The 16573-nt window shown below is 41.4% G+C and overlaps 1 protein-coding gene across 1 annotated transcript in view; it reads left to right on the plus strand.

The window, feature by feature from the left end:
• HERC2 (HECT and RLD domain containing E3 ubiquitin protein ligase 2) overlaps positions 1 to 16573 on the plus strand; it is a 200259-nt gene that overhangs the window by 1742 nt on the left and 181944 nt on the right. The window contains 1 exon segment of the mRNA XM_006017070.3: positions 6 to 43. Coding sequence (XP_006017132.1) covers positions 6 to 43 — 38 coding nt within the window.

A 16573-nucleotide genomic window follows, 5' to 3' on the forward strand; every position in this document is an offset into this window, starting at 1 on the left:
GCAAGCCAGGTTCGACTCCAAATGGCTGAAGACGGACTTGCAGGTGAGGGGGGGCGGCACAGCCGGCCGGGCCCGGGCTTGGTGCGCCCGTGGGGGAGATGGGGGGTGGTAGGGCCTACCTTGTGGGGAGCGCGCTCGTTTTTGATTTTTTTGGGTTTTGAGAGGGTTTGGGACTCTTCTGGTATTTTTTTTTGGCTGGGGGTGGTGGGCTGTTTTGGGTTTTTTGTTGGGGGGGAGTTAGGTTTTGGGGGGGGTTGTGTGTGTGTGTTAGCTTTTTTGGGGGGGGACTTTTTGGGGTTTCTGGTTTTGCTTTTTTTTCCTGTTTTGGTTCCAGCTGATATCACTTGCTGGCACTTGTGTGTCTGTGTCCATGACCCGCCTCTTTTGCCTGTGCGTCTGTGTGTGCGCATCTGTCCCACCTCCTTTGCTCGCGTGTGTCCATATGCTCCCTGCCCCCTTCTTCTGGAAGGGGCACCTGTTATATTTGACTTGAGTCTTTTGGGTCTTGGTGATGCCATGGGAAGAGCATGGCTGGGTTGGGGTCAAAGGTCAGCTGTTGGGATGGATTGCGCAGCTCAGTAGCAGGTGTGTTCAACCCATGGGCCAGTGTGGACCCCAGCACTGGGGTGTTCAGCCTGCAAATTTGGTGGGGTCTGAAAACTTGGTGGCAGGGGAGGAGTGGCATTGCTTCCCTGCTAACACGTTTCTGGACCTGTGGGCTGGGGTAGGGTGTTCAGGGCCTGGGCCTTGTCCCTAGGTGAGGGGCTGGGCTGTGGACTAGCCCCATGCCACTGGTGGTGACACTGCTCCATGTTATGTCTTTTTAGCCAAAGAGGTTCATGTGGTAAGATCATGTGATGTAAAAATTGTGAGGGATTACTAAATATATTTTCAGCTGTGAAGTTCATGTTTCTAACTTTTAACTTGGGTGCAATTAAAGGAGGGATGTAGTGATTGAGGGCAGTTAAGCATGCATTTGGGTTAAAATGTTCAAACAGAATACATATATATTTTCTCCTCTTCCACGGCAAAATAATACATTAAAATAAAAAACAAACCCTCAGTCTTGTGTTAAGGGCAGGTCAAGCTAGTGTTGGGACTGTGGAACAGAAGTGGAAGTCAGGTGCTCTGTTCTGAGGTTGCAGAATGAGTGTCTGAGGGAGTCGAAAACTTATTTGTTCCTGTGACTGGATAAAAGAATTTTTGTCCTGATGAGCTTGCAGGTGAAAAACATTTTGATTCCGTAACACTTTGTTCTATAGATATTTTATCTAAAGATAAGATGAGCTAGGTTCACAATTGGTGCCCAGTCATAGGGGATCAATGTTTTTATGTTGTATTTCTTTGTAAGATGCGGCATGTGTAGTACTCTATAAACTATAGGACTTAAATGGATTTGGCAAGGGTAGTTCTTCCTCTCTACCTGTATTGCAGCCAGCAGAAGCTCAAAAGTTTTGCTTGTAATGGCGATCTATGGAACAAATGTTAAGATGCCTTTTATATCGTAAGAAATAACATGGTTGCTTTTAGATAACCAAAGCACTTGCATTAATAGCTGAGATTTAAGATTATGAGTTAAGCATCTTAACATTAATTTCTAGGTCACACGTGGTGTCCATTACAATAGAATAGTGGGGATTTCTACTTGGAGCTAATTATCTTCAGCTCTCATGGTTTATGGCCTGTTTCTTTATTTGGTTTCTTTTTTGGACTATGTGAATTTTGGAGATTTGAGTGGACCTGCTTATGTGACTTTTAAAAATTTTTTTTTTATATTGTCCCTTTGTTTCTATTCTGATCCACCCAGTGGCTACCAGAGAACAGTGTCAACAAGATGATCAGAGCAGTAGTTGAGGGATGCCTGTTGGCTGGAAAATTGTGTATTTGATTTTTTTTTTAATCATCTGTTTCAATAAAAAGGGGCACCTAATGCTATAGATCTTAATTCTTAATGCATTCCTTTTTTCTTTTTTTTTTTTTTTACAAATAAAAGGCAAATATTTTCACAATGCAACTGATAAATTTTAAAATGTTAAAATTGTGAATAAGATTGTGACTAGGATGAGTGATAAAATGAGAACAGAATTACTGTGCTATCCAGATGCTAGATGTGCATATCAATCCCTTGTTTCCTGCTCGACTTCAGTTTTCATGAAAGTATAATCAGAGTTGCTATCTCAGGCCATTAGCAGACATTGCTATGCTCTAGCTAATGGAAGCTTTGGTGGAACAGGCTGATATTTCTCTTAATATAGACTTTTTGCTAATTGTTGCATAGGATGTATTTTCAGAAACTGCATGAATGTCTTCATACTGTTTAGAGAAATTTTGCGTGTAGATCCTTGAAATACTTTTAGATGGTTGTTGTTCCTCTGCGCGCCCCCCCCCCTCCCCCCCACACACACTATGTGGCAGATAGCTTTTTCTGGCACTGATAGGCTTTGTGGCTTTGTCTGCTTAGTGCATGGTGTATGTCTTAATGCATGGTAGATGATACCATATCAGTTAGCCTAGAATATTAGCTGCATTATTCCAATCAATATTTTAGGCTCTTTTTATAGATGCAAAGACATGTTGGCAAAAAAACCCCAACCCCCATAGTAGAGAAATCTACACTTACTCGGTTGCTGGTCTAATTTGACATCCATTGTTTCCCTTACATGATGCAACTGTAGAATGATTTGATGATGTCTTGTCAGAGGCATGAGAAGCTGAAAAGAGGAGCTAAAAAGATGAACATACTTCCCAGGAGAGATTTGGAGAAAGACATGCCAATTTACATAAACAAATGAATCCAGTTAATTAAGATTCATTGTTTGGAGTACGGTTGGAGTCGGTCCTGACATTGCCTCATCCAGAGACAGATTCTTACTTCCTCAATGACCTGGAGTCATGTAATATGTAGGCTCGGAAACACATTTCTCCTCAGTTCCCTTACCTCGGGGAAACATGCATGAACAGGTTACAGTGTACAAAATGAACTTTCTTTAGAGAAGTCCTTTGTCATTGTGATGCTTCAGAATTACAGCTAACTTAGAACAGAATTCATTCCTGTGCAGGATGCTCACTTCTGAGGCTTGTCTTGATCTACCTGTTTTCTTTCCTCTTCTGATAATGTATTGTGGGTGGAGGGATCTTTCATCAGGCTTGACAGTTCTGGCAGGTGTTGTGGATTGAAGACAATTAAATCTTTCTTTACAGAACTAATTAACCCCTCTTCAGTCCACCTAGTATGAGGTTTACATGCTATATCAGTGACCTACAGAAATAAAACAATAAAACAAATTAATTAAAGCAGCATAGAGAACAAACTAATAGAGCCAGCTGGCAGCCCGCAAGGAGTTAAGTTGTGGCCTCTGGGCTCCCTTTTTAACTTCACTTTCTGCCCCTACCTCAGTGCAGTCATGGTGGGGGGTTGCCTGTGCAGTGTGGGGGACCCATGGCCTGCTGCTTAAAAGTTGAGCACCCGTGGAATACAGTTTAGGATGGCTCACATTCTGTGACTTGCAAGTGCAGCCATTCCTTTCCCATGTAGCAGGACTTACTAGTAGGCCTAAAAAAGAGCAACGTATCCAGTGTAAATTTGTGCTCTTTGTAGATTGAAGACATTAGGTGAGGGTAGTGTGGGTGACCTGGCACCAAGGTCAGCTGTAAGTGCCCTAACTGGCTCTCAGGGTGTTACTGGCAGAGACGGGGCAGCATCAGGTGTCATGTTCCTTGATCGACATGCAGAGAACATGATATTGTTTGTATAGGCACCATTGTTATAACAGCAGAACATCTCTATCCTGGAAAGTAAACTGACAACTTTCAATGAAGACACTTGAAGAACTATTGGTAACTATATCTTGATGACTTACTCATTTCTTTTTCTTTCTTCTCTTCTACCAGTATGCTCATTGTTTGTTGTATGTGCCATCTGGGGCCAAGAAAACAATTCTGGGAGGAATTTTGGTTCTGTAAAGTCTTGCTTAAATTTTTTTTTCTGTCTTAACTCTTTTTTACTGCTCTTGTCATAAGGAATAACGGTAGTAATACATCTGTTGTTCTCTATCTAAAGCTTCTTTGTTAGTGTAACTCTGGGCTGGCCGGCAACCATTTCTGTTTGTGAAAATTCTGGATTTTGAAACTTGTTTGCATTCTGCATGGGAAGAAAAACAATATAGTTCAACGTTTTGCGGGGAGGAAGCTAGAAACCTGTTACAGCCAAAAACAGGCTGCTTAGAACACTTGCTTGGGGTATGGGAGACCCACTCGCAGAGCAGGTTGCTGAATCCATTTTTCACATCCCAGTTAAAACATCCTAATCGGGGAGTTACTGGATATTGTGAATTTGACCAGAAAATCCATCCTGGACTTATGAAATACTTTCTTTGAAATTTAACATGCACCTGTGAAGCACTTCACTTGACAAAATATGATGTCGAAGCCTTAGCAAACTTTTAGTGTGCTCATAATGTTTCCTTTCACTCCGCTTTGAACATATTTAGGGACCTACAGAAATAGGGATTTTGTGAAATCCAGCATTGCCTGCAAAATCTGCAGGGTGAAAAGAAACTTACTGAAAAGAAAATGCTGACTCTTCAGAGGGAGCCAGCAGTCTTCAGGGTGCTGCGACAGAGGGTTCTGCCTTCTTGGAGGGCTGCCGCCCCTCACTGCTGACTAGCTGCGAGGGCTACCTGTCATGTGTCCCTGGTCCTCCACCAGTTGGAGAAGGCTGGAGCCACATGACAGGCAGCCCTTGCAGCCAACCAGCAGCGATAGCTGAGGAGCCCAACTGGCCCTGCCCAGTCAGGTGGGATGGTAGGGGGGGAAGTATGCCAGGCCCCATGTTCTGCCTGTGAAATTGGGGGCCAGTTGCACCAATTTTGTAGGTTCCTAAGCATATTTTAACCAATTATTTCTCAAACATTGCAGGAGCAGAGCACTAGCAATGCCCTCTTCTTCCCTGTTTTTGTGGTATGCTGCAGAGTATTCTTGAGATTTTTGTTTTGTGCTTTGTAGTTCTGGTGTGTGAGGGGCTGGAGTGGATGCTTTTTTAGGTAAAGGCTTCCTGCAAAGGCATAGGGTTGGACCTTATGGTCTGGTAGGTTCCTTCTAACCCCATGATCTTCACCTAAACAAACAAACAATAGGATGCAGTACAACAAGGACAAGTGCACATAGGGTGCCAAAATATCCAGTACACCTACTGGCTGGGAAGTGACCTTCTCAGCAGCACAGAAGCAGAAAAGGATCTCGGAGTCATAGTGGACTTCAAGATGAACACGAGTCATCAGCGTGATGAAATTATCAGCAAAGCTAACTGCACTTTATCATGCATCAGCAGGTGCATGATGAATAGAACCGAAGACGTGGTTCTTCTCCTCCATGTGGCATTGGTCAGACCGCAGTTGGAGTACTACGTCCAGATATGGACACCGTATTTCAAGGATGTTGATAGACTCAAGAGGGTCCAGAGGAGGGCCACTTGGTTAGGGGCTTACAGGGCAAACCCTATGAGGAGAGACTGAGGGACCTGACCCTCCTTCAGCCTCCACAAGAGAAGGCTGAGAGGTGATCTTGTGGCTGCCTACAAATTCATTAGGGGGACGCAGCAAGGGATCAGAGATGCTCTGTTCACCAGGGTGCCTCGGGGTAAATAGGAGCAGTGGTCACAAACTGACAGAGAGCAGATTTAGGCTAGGTATCAGGGAAAACTTCTTCATGGTAAGGGTGGCCAAAATTTGGAATGGGCTTCTAAGGGAGGTGGTGCTCTCCCCTACCTTGGGAGTTTTTAAGAGAAGGCTGGATTGGCAACTCTTTCCTGCCTAGGCAGGGGGTCAGACTTGATGATCTGTTGAGGTCCCGTCCGACCCTAGCATCTGTGAAACAAAAAAACTCCCCAAAAGTGTTTGTAACTGACTAGAAGGTCAAGCCATGAAAACTATAATTGCATGTCCACAATACAGAAAGCTTTTCAGTGCACTGTGCATCTCTTAGTTCAGGTGAATCTTAAATATGAGCCAAATGTACAGGTCTCTTCCCCTCTCCCTCCTTCCTGCCCCCCTGTCCCCCCCATACAGTAGAAGTTAAAGAGAGCTCTGGACCCAAGTAAACACAGGCCTAGGAAAGGTTTGCCCACACTGTTTTCTTAGGAAGTATTAAGGGGAAATGCACTGTTTAAAAATGAACAAACAAACACTTCTTCCCCCTCCTTCCCGGAAAAAAAGGCCAATCTTTCCTAAAGTGTTTGTGGTTATATTTCCATTTGGCTTGCTATTAGCTGACAGAATAGGCAACTTGAATCTGAATCTGTAAATGAGTATGTGTTTTTCATATCTTGTTATCACTAGTAATTTTTATGGGGTTGTATTTTGTTGCCCCTAACTCAGACTTACTCATATATGCAAGCCATTAACGTGAGCATTGTGGTGCTTCTGACCCAAGCCGGCTGATCCATCCAAGCCCTGTAGATGCTTGACTGAGCACAGCCGCCAGTTTTTAACACAACTGGTTTGTAGTGTGGGTGCTGTCTAGCTCTGCTTAAATGCAGATAAATTTTCTAGTGCTTTTCCAGAATTCCTTGCACATCCTTTCCAGATATAAGTTCTCCCACAACTCACTGGAAAAGAATTTGTAGAATAGTTTCTCTCTGCATGTTGTGAAGAACCTCATGAAAAAGCCAGTTAGTAATTCGGGCTTTAACTCCTGCTTGTCCAGGATAATTTTCAGATGGTTTTTGCTTTGAAAGAATTGGGGGTGCATGTGTATTAAAGGTAATATTTAGAAATTCCTGTTACTGTTAGACTTCCTTGGGTGAATGGACTGCTGTCTTAGTGGAAGCTGCTTTCCCAGTAGAAGCAGAGTTTGATGCCAAATCTGACTGAAAGAATGATTGTGGTCATTGGCATTCTAAATAATGATGGTGGTATTAAATTCTGACTTTCAAGGCTCGGTAATGGCAAAGGTAATCACCAGTAATCAAGACTGTTAAGAAGGCTGCTTTCATGTTGCTGATCTTTTCATAAGAATAATTAAATATGCATTTCTTTAGTATTTTTTCTTGTAATAGGTAATAATTATTTTAACCTATGGAAAATGGCAGAAAAAATATAAACTTTAAAGGATTATTCATGTTTGCTTGACGTATTTTAGAAAAATACAATCTCAGTACTAAGACTGTGCTTAGTAGGCATTACCGTTTGTCTTATTTAGATTGGTTGCACTAACCTGTCCTTGTGGTGTTCCCATCAGCATGCTTGCCCCATATGGGCCATGTACTTTTACAGTCATGCTCAGTGTAGCCTTTTTTAAATTGGTTTCATAGTTGGTTTCCATTACTGAGCACATGCTGCTGGGCTGCATATCAGCAATCAGGTCAGTATCGGCCAGTATGGCTTGTCAATAATCAGCCCAAAAAAACTTAATCGGTGCACCCTTATAATTTTATTTATAACTGTTTTTTTCTATGAGTCTCATGCTAACTGATTCAGTTAGTGATCTGCTATAGCTCCCAAATCTTTATGCAGTACTGCTATCTAGCCTTAGATTCTCTATTTTGAATTTGTGCATATGATTTATTTTTTATAAGGCTTTGGGTAGTGATCTTGGGTATTCCTTGAGTAAACGATTTGCCTGCAAATACAGAGGACTGCACTTGATGGCTCAGGAGGCTTCCAGAGGCACCTCTAAGTCCTATGTTCTTCTATAGGTCTGCATCAAAACCTTGCTAGGGTCAAGATGCAATATATGTTTTGTTTCCTCTGCTGTCTATGCTTGCCCTATCTGAGGAAGATTGGTCTGACATGGATTTCTCAAAAATAAAGCAAAAAGGCTGTTTTTACAACCTTATCCTTCAGGTGCTTATGAACGGACTGTTTAATATATTTTCTTCAGTGTCTTTCCAGGTTTTTAAGTTAGGCCTGCTGGTCTGTAAGTCTCTGGATTCCAATTCAAAATAAACAAACAAACTTTTTTTCAAGCAGTCAGTTAAAATAACTAGCTTGTTCAAAGTTAAGCATTTGATTGAGAGTTGAAAAAGCAGGAAGGGTTTTTGTGTGGGTTTTTTTTTTTTTCCTTTTTTGGTCTACAAATATAAACTGAAGAATGAGATGATAAGTTCTGTAAGTTTGAAAGATGTAGTGACCAGAAGTATTCATTTTCATTCTCTAACTACAGCTATTTTCTCACTGTTTGCTAAATCAGTATTAAATTTAAAAATGTTTTTATAAAAATTTTTTTCTTGCATATCAAGCACAAAGTAGTTTTATTTAACTAGTAACATATTATTGTTCTGACTTAAAAAAAAATAATTAATTGCATTCTGGTTTTCACTCAAAAGCAATCCAGCATGTCACAAGCAAAATGATTTTTTTTTAGTAACTAAAAAGGATGAATTCCACAATTCTGAACATAAGAGTAATTAATGTTTACATTTGTTAAGCTCTATACTCCTTTAAATATGTTTTAGATATAGTGTTTCACCTGGTTAGTGTCATGACCCAAAGGCATGATTTTGTGTGTGCTTCGGCACCAGAATTATCCCCGTCAAGTTGCAGCTTCATTGCACGGGAGAGTTTCCTGTCGTAGAGGAAAACCCCGGTGCAGGGACGAGTTTCCCGCCTTTTCTGCAGCTTCTTTTGCAGAGTGCATTGCTCATGTTGCAAGAGGAATGCACGGTGCAGAAGAGTTCCCGCCACCGGCATGCAAATTTGTTCCCCGTTATTGGCTAGTTCTAAATTATTCACACGTGGCGGCTAACGATTGGCCTGTTAGCCGTATAAGAGGCTTGAGCGGTTTTCGCCCAAGCCGAAGAGGACTCCACATCCATCTCGTGGGGACTCTGGGTACACGGCAGGGTAATAGAAACCCTGTGTGAGATCCAGAGGAGCCTGGCAGCCTGATCCACCGCCCACCTCTTCCCGTCTTCGAGCGCGACTTTTATAAGACGTATCTACGATTCTGATTTTGGTGGCTCGTTCACCCAGAGCATCCGGAGCTCTGTTCCGTGGAGCCTAGCAACCTCCACGAGACCGTCTGTGTTGTCTGTCTGTAACTGCAACTCAAGCAAGTTTTCCAGCCTACACCACTGCCATCTCGGTGTATGTAAACAATCTTTAAAACTACCGATACGCGTTTGTGCCTAATTCCAGCTCGACGGCCTTCCCTCTCCGACCCGGCGTGCCCGGGCTGCTGGCCAGAGCCCGCGTGCAGCGCGGAAAAGGGCTCGGGTCGCTCCCGGCCTGCACAGTTAGTAAGAAGAATCAAGAAAACTGGCATGTTGTAATGATTATCAACCTGTGAAGATCAAACTTCCTTAAAGGAAATAGAAAATATGTGATTGAAATATGATCAAAATAGTTTATTTAAATCAATGTGTCCTACATTCTTATTAATATCACTGATTTAAATCACTTTGCCCTGCTACACTTCATACAGAGAACTTTCAATTTAACCAAAGCCTAGTAGCCAAACGACTAATTTTCTAGTTAAATCCGGAGACAATTCCCTTTGGATGTGGGACCCAGTATGCCGGCATGGAAGCAAACCATGGTGTCATAATGGAAGCAGGAGAGTACTGGATTGCTATTTTTTGGCTATTTTTTTTTTTTTAACTGAATATCATCTAGTAAAGATGTTCTTTTTACAGCTTAGGCAGAACTGCAGGGCACCATCAAGATGCTGTCTGTATGGACATTTTGTAAATTGATGCAAATCCATATTACCTTCAGTTTGTTTGTAAGACTACTCTGATCAAAAGGTAGAAAGAATTTTTTTTTTAAGGGGTGACAAATTGAAAGCATTAAATTTGCTGGAAATCTACCCGCTCTGATATGTTACTCTCCAAATTCCTGATCTTCTGTTGACTTCTGTGTGGAAAGACCCTTTTTACATTGTGGATTGCCATTGTCTGCAGTGAGGCCTTGTACATCTCTAATCTGCTTGTGAAGAGCTTGTTAGAGGAGTGGGGCCTTGGTTATTGGAACTAGTGAAACATAATTTAAAATTGTTTATATTTGTCTAATTTTAGGCAGTTTTAATTAAATTTCCTCTTTATAGTCAGCTTTTCTCTTGCTGGAAAAGATCCTCATAAACATCAACAGGAGATCAAAAAAGATGTTTTTGAGGAATGTAAAAGCACAAGATCATGGTTGTATTATTTAAAGGGAATTCTGTTACTCTTAGTTTAAAAGAGCCCATCAAATCAGTGGCATCCTTTTCAAAAGAATTTTGGAGGAATTGTGCGATTCTGCTCTCACCTTTTAACAGTTTAGTCGGCAGCATCAAATAGGTGCTGTTATATGTAGCGCATCTATTTAAATCAAAGCTTGAAAATGCTCTTTAGTGCCTAATGGGAGCTCTTACCAGGCTACATAGAACTCCAGTAGCCATAGTGTGAAACCAGTGGCATTCTGGTAAGCTTTACTCTGCTTTTCTTTTGGTTTTAGAGTAAAAGGCAAGATACAAGTCAGTTTTACTTTTGATAAGAAATTAGAATGCCAGGGATTGAGTAGTGAGGGTGGGGAGCAGGACGAAGGAAACTGGATGCTGCTGACTAAATTGTTAATAGTTGAGAGCAGAATTGCATTGAAGAGAGAGCAATATAAGGAAGAGATTCATTCGTAGTCGTAGAGCATACCTGAAGCAGCAAAAACAATAGGTGGATAGTGGTAGAGGAAAGGGAATGTGAATGTTGTTCTGAATCTCTTTGTAGCACTTTCTGATGGGGCATGAGGGATGGGAAAGTGAGATGGCTTTTGGAGAAATAAGCTCCTGTTTTCCATTTTTACATTTAAGGAACTTCAACTAATAGCATGCAAGTTAGCTCTTTTGTGATACTTCAGGGTTTTGTTGTTGTTTTTTTTTTTTTTAAGCATTCAGGGATTTTTTTTAACTTTTCCTGTTTCTAATACAAAAACTACCTGCAAGCAGAGTCAAAAGGTAAGATGTTTCTCTGTTCCTTTCCAGCACTGAGAATTTTGGAGTACTCTCTAACAGTAGCTCCAGTTTTTTTTATACCTACCCCTTATTTGTGGTGTTTTAGTCAGGTTTTTTTTTTATTTGAATATAAATGTTTAATTCAGAGTTGCATCTCACATTTGTTCTTTGCTGGGGATTGCTTTTTGTATTTCATTCCCTGCTTCAGATGACTTTATTTATTTTTATTTTTTTATACAAATTAGCTCAAGATCCCCTGCTTTTCCTGCATAGTGATTTGACCTCCTGGCATGGGTTGTTAATCTGCTGTACCACGTTCAATTAACTTTTGTCAAGCCTTTAAACAGTTGATTCCAAAAAAACTTACCCAACTCCTATTTGTTCTTAAAATAATCCAGTAGTTCTGAAGTAAAACTTCAGTGTGTAGTTTAAAAAAATATTCAGGTCTTAGGAATTCCACTACCAGCATTTCATGTGTTTGCATTAGAAGGGAGCAAAGTAACTGGCATTAACAACCTGAGTTCATAAATTTCCTTTCCCCCATCCTCTGTTGCCTTCCTGATAGAGCAGGGGTCATGCATAAATCCTCCAGAGACTCTCTATCTGGCCTGCCCAGCTACCAGAAGTTGTAAGACATGGCTTGCCCAGGCTTTTTGGTCCTGATGACTGTTGCTGACGAGTTTGGCTAACCACTGCAGTCATCCCTGGTTCCTTCACTGCCTCTGGACCCACTGTTGCTGGCATCACAATGGCTGCTCTCTGCGGTCTAGGTCTGGCCTGGGGCCCCTGGTCAGTTTGACACCCTTGTGCTAGAGAATTTTTGCCAGGAGGGAGATTTGGGAATTCCTTCAACGTTTGAGAGAAATGGCAAAGGAGTGAGCAAAGGAGTTTGAAGGGAACTCCCTTCTCATCAGCACAGAGGCAGAGAAGGATCTTGGAATTGCTGTTGATTCCAAGATGAATATGGGCTGCCAATGTGGGGATGCGGTCAGGAAGGCTAACTGCACTTTGTCATACATCCATTGATGCATCACGAGCAGGTCCAAGGAGGTGATCCTCCCCCTCTGTGCAACATTGGCCAGGCTGCAGTTGGAGTACTGCGTCCAGTTCTGGGTGCCGCACTTCAGAAGGGATGTGGACAGCATCGAGAGGGTCTAGAGGAGGGCCACTCATGATTGGGGGCAGCAGGGCAGGCCTTACGAGGAGAGGCTATGGGACCTAAACCTGTTCAGCCTCCACAAAAGAAGGCTGAGAGGGAATCTGGTGGCCACCTGCCATCTTCCCAAGGGGGACCAGCAGGCAGTGGGAGAGTCCCTGTTCCCCCAAGTACTACTGGGGGTAGCAAAGAACTGTTGGCCATAAGTTGACTGAGAGTAGATTCAGGCTAGATATCAGGAGGCACTACTTCACTGTCGGGGCGTCTAGGATCTGGAACCAACTTCCAAGGGAAGTGGTGCTTGCCCCTACCCTGGGGGTCTTCAAAAGGAGGCTAGACAGCCACCTAGCTGGGGTCATTTGACCCCAGCATCCTTTCCTGCCCATGGCAGGGGGTCGGACTAGATGATCTGCTTAGGTCCCTTCCAAACCTACCAACTATGAAACTATGATGTAGTATATTTCTAAATTCAAGTTCCTAGGCTTAAGAAAATCATTTAAATGGCAGGAGGGGGATCCTAATTTTTTCTCTAGTCAGTTACAGAGTCTGTATCAGAACAGCTCTATGTATTTCCCATAATACCATCCTCTCTTGTAGATCTGATTAGAAAACTGGGTAACTAAAGACATTCATTCTTCTTCCTTTCTCTCCTAAAGATTTTCTCTGAATATTTCTAAAATGCCTACCACCAGGATCTCCAGCTGTTGAGGCAGAAGAATTAGATGTTTATCCAAAGTAGAACGAGAAGCTAATTGCATTTGCATTATTCCTGAAAGATGGAGCTGCTCTTCTGCACTGTGCAAAGGGGTGGATAGTGCATAATGTTCTTAATTGTGAAGAGAAGGGAACTCTTTTTGGGGGGAGGTGGAGTTTTGCCCCTCTAACTTCTAGAAGGAAGTGCAAGAAGGATCCTGTTTCAGAACTGCTCCATGAGGCCAAACCCAATTAAAATGTTGTGTAAATCTTTTATGTTCATTTTGCAATTATCTGCAACAAACACTCAAGAGGCAGCAGTGGCAGCTTAACAGCTTTGACAAGGCCTTCTAAGTTCTGGCCAGTCAGGATGCATCAGTCTTGCTTCAGTGCCAGTTACTATTACTTTTTTGTGTGAGCAGGAAAGACTCATGGCAGGGGTTCTCCACAAGTGGAGATGTGATCTACCATTCTGATCCAGAAGCTACTCATGAGACCTTAACATGGATCAATTTTATGACATTCATTTTCCTTGAAATTACTCAATCAGCAAGGAGTAAATGGTGGACCAACCCCTTTGTCACAGGCTTCAGAGCACAGGAGACATGACCTGAGATTTCCCATATCAGTTATGCAAACCATAGTGACCCAAGAAGAACTTTTGTTAATACAGTGCCTTTCGCTTATTTACATAGTAGACAAATGCCCAATTCACTTAAGTACATAAGCCATTGTCAGTCCCAGTTTGTCTGTTGCTGACATATTGCTGTTACCTTGCCCCATGTTAGTTAATTGTTGGTTATCAGGGCCAATATTTCTTTCAGAGCTGTTGTGAAGTTTGGTTTATTAATGTGTATAAATGCTTTGATATTCTGTGGTGGGCAAAGCATAAAGGATACTCATTTATTATTTGCTGCTTTTTAAGTAGCTCTGCCTAACCCATTTTGGTTTTCATTATCTAAGTAGCAAAATATTTCTAATGGTGCTTACTGCTCATGGAATGGGTGAGAAATCTATTTTGTTACAGCTAAAGTTCAATTGCCCTCATTTAGTTTTCCAAATGGAGCTGGCTGTTATTAGAATTGCTTGTAAACATTTTAACCTTGGTTTGAAGGCCCTGTCAGCCTTTCAGTCAGCTGCTTTTCTTATTGCCACACAAATATCATATATACATTATGCTAAAAACAAACCTGACATGTTTTTTTCAGCTAGTGAAGGAAGATGGCAAGTAAAATTCCACTAAAATGCAGAGTCTGTCTTTCTAATTCATGTGGTAATTCATGTAGTACTGACTTTGATATAAGTCAATCTGGGAGAGAGAAATCATGCTAGGAAAAAAAAGTACTGGAGGATGAATCAAGCTTTGCAGTGCATTGAAGGGGCTGAACAGTTCATGTGCATATACAAAGAGCCAGGGAAACCCTGCAGGCTACAAGCCCATTGTCTCACCTGGAGTATTAAGCAAAGTACATAAGTTTAAGGGTGGGGAACTAAAAAAAGTGTAAACGACATAATATAACTTTTTTGGTTTGTTAAATATACACCATGAGAAAGTGTTGAGCTAAATAAATAACCTAAAATAATTTCCTTTGTAATCCAAAGTAGCTTTCAAAAGTTGTCCCCTTTTAAAATAACCACACAGTTTTTTATTTTTTATTACAATGTCAAAAAAATCACCAGGCAGAAGTACATAGTGTGTTAAGTGCTTTAAGAAAATCCAAAGAGAAGGAAAATAAATTCCTTGGCTGCCTCAGTGAGGGATATGGTAGCTTTTATCATACTGGAAAGGTACACATCACCCTTCAATTTCGTTGGATTTTTTTCATTGTTAAACATTCATAGCTATCGTTCAGTTCATAGTTGGATGGTCAAAATGTTCTCCCTTATTAGGGAAGGTAGAGTCATGCAATTTGAGACAAGTCTCAGTTTTCAAAAGTCACCTTGAATAGAAAACTTAGTAGAGGGCAGCTTCCTGTAAATACCTATGCTCTATCTTGAGGCAAGGGTTTTTCTGTGGTATATTTTATTGGACCAGCTGTATAATTGAAAGAGATGTGGTTAACCTAATAATTGTATTTCTCTGTTTTGAAACTATTTCCAGTCATCTCTTGCTCCCACTTCAGTACCATTCTTCCTTCCCTTAAGTGACTTGCTTTTATTTGAACACAAATAATTTTTTTTCTCTGATTTGGCTTAGCCTGCTTGCTGCTTTCGTAGGAAGAAGGGCAATTTATGCCAGAAAGGTTGTCTTATACTTCTCCTAACTATATGTTTGGCCTAACAAATTATATCATGAAAAGCCTTTGCTTTTTTGTATGTTTCCTGGACCATCATGGTTATAACAGCTCTCCAATCCTGTTTCATTGTGTTCTATCTAGTCCTGAAATAGTAACTCTCAAAGTGACATTCAAAACTCTCATGGACCCAGAGGGACAGCCTTCCACCTTCAGCTCCCTCTGTGTAAAAATGAAGTTTATTTCCTACCTATGGGGAGTTTTTACCATCTTGTACCATCTTCACTTTTCCCAGAGCCTGATGAAGGGATTTTGATCCCGAAATCTTGCAGAAAAGGACAATTTTCTTGCCATTTTCCAGTTGGTCTAATAAAAGGTATTTTGAAACCAAGAGTTCTAGTTTTTTGTATATTCAAAATTTAATGCTGATACTGAACATCATTTAGTAAATTTTAGTAAAGTTGAATGCAGCAGAATATAGGATCATCCATATCTGGGTAGTTTGCTACCTTCTTAATTAGCAGAGGGTTGCTGAATTTAGGAAAAGCTGCTCAGCTGTTTTCTGCTTTTACTTCAAAGGATGCTGCTTCCCCATGAAGTACTATCTCACCAGTGGCTGATGGGAGTACACAGTGGCCCTGTGAAGCTGCTTGCTGGGGCTTTGCATACCTCCAGTCACTTTGCTAACTCTTGTTTTTCCAAGGGATAATGAAGATAACCCTATGAAGTATCCAGCTTGTACTGTAGTAGTACATACTGACAAGTTGTAACATCTAAATGAGCTTGTTGGTGAGCTTTGTTTAGATGTCTCTGATATGAAATCTAAATAGATTTGCTTCTAAAATATGACTTTTTTTATTGAAAGACTATTTTTTAAAAGAATAGAGTTTCTGGAAATGCATTTCAGCCCAGTTGGCTCTTGTGGAAATTGAGTACGGCTGTGTTGGGCTTTCTGCCACTACAGTAAGTGTTCTGCAGCAACTGTTATGCAGGCAATCTGTGTATGCCACTTTATGGCATGTTTGAGGTACATTGATCTCATGACTGGTTGAATGGCAAGCTGATGCTGTTAAATAGATAAGGGAGGGCAGAACTGCACCTTAGAGGCTAAATCAGAGATGTATATAGCATGAGTTTTCTTAAGTGTGAGCTGACTTCATCAGATGTTGTGAAAGGACATGCCCAGAGCTGTGCATCAAATAATGATTTAAATAAGAAAGAAGGAGAGCGCGGGAAAGGGAGGCAGTGTTGAGAGCCACAAACAGTAAACCCACAGGGACAAAAGGGCTACACAAGCTAATCCAGGTAATGGGATAAGAAACTTTAGTCCCTGTTTACACAACATCATTAACACAATCCAGTCTGTAGATTACTTTTTATTCCACAGTTTCCAGTTCAAGTTTGTTTTTAAAGTTTTGTTGTCTAGAAGAGCTACTTTGAGGTCAATGATGGGATGTCCAGGGAGGCTAGTGTAATGCCACAGGGCTGTGTTGTTTTGGACCTGGTGTCAGATTGTGTATGAGAATGAGTGAATGAACACCAGACTTTCCCCATCTATCCAATGTAGACA

The sequence above is a fragment of the Alligator sinensis genome, unplaced genomic scaffold (genome assembly GCF_000455745.1).
Source record: "Alligator sinensis unplaced genomic scaffold, ASM45574v1 scaffold144_2, whole genome shotgun sequence".
Taxonomy (NCBI): domain Eukaryota; kingdom Metazoa; phylum Chordata; order Crocodylia; family Alligatoridae; genus Alligator; species Alligator sinensis.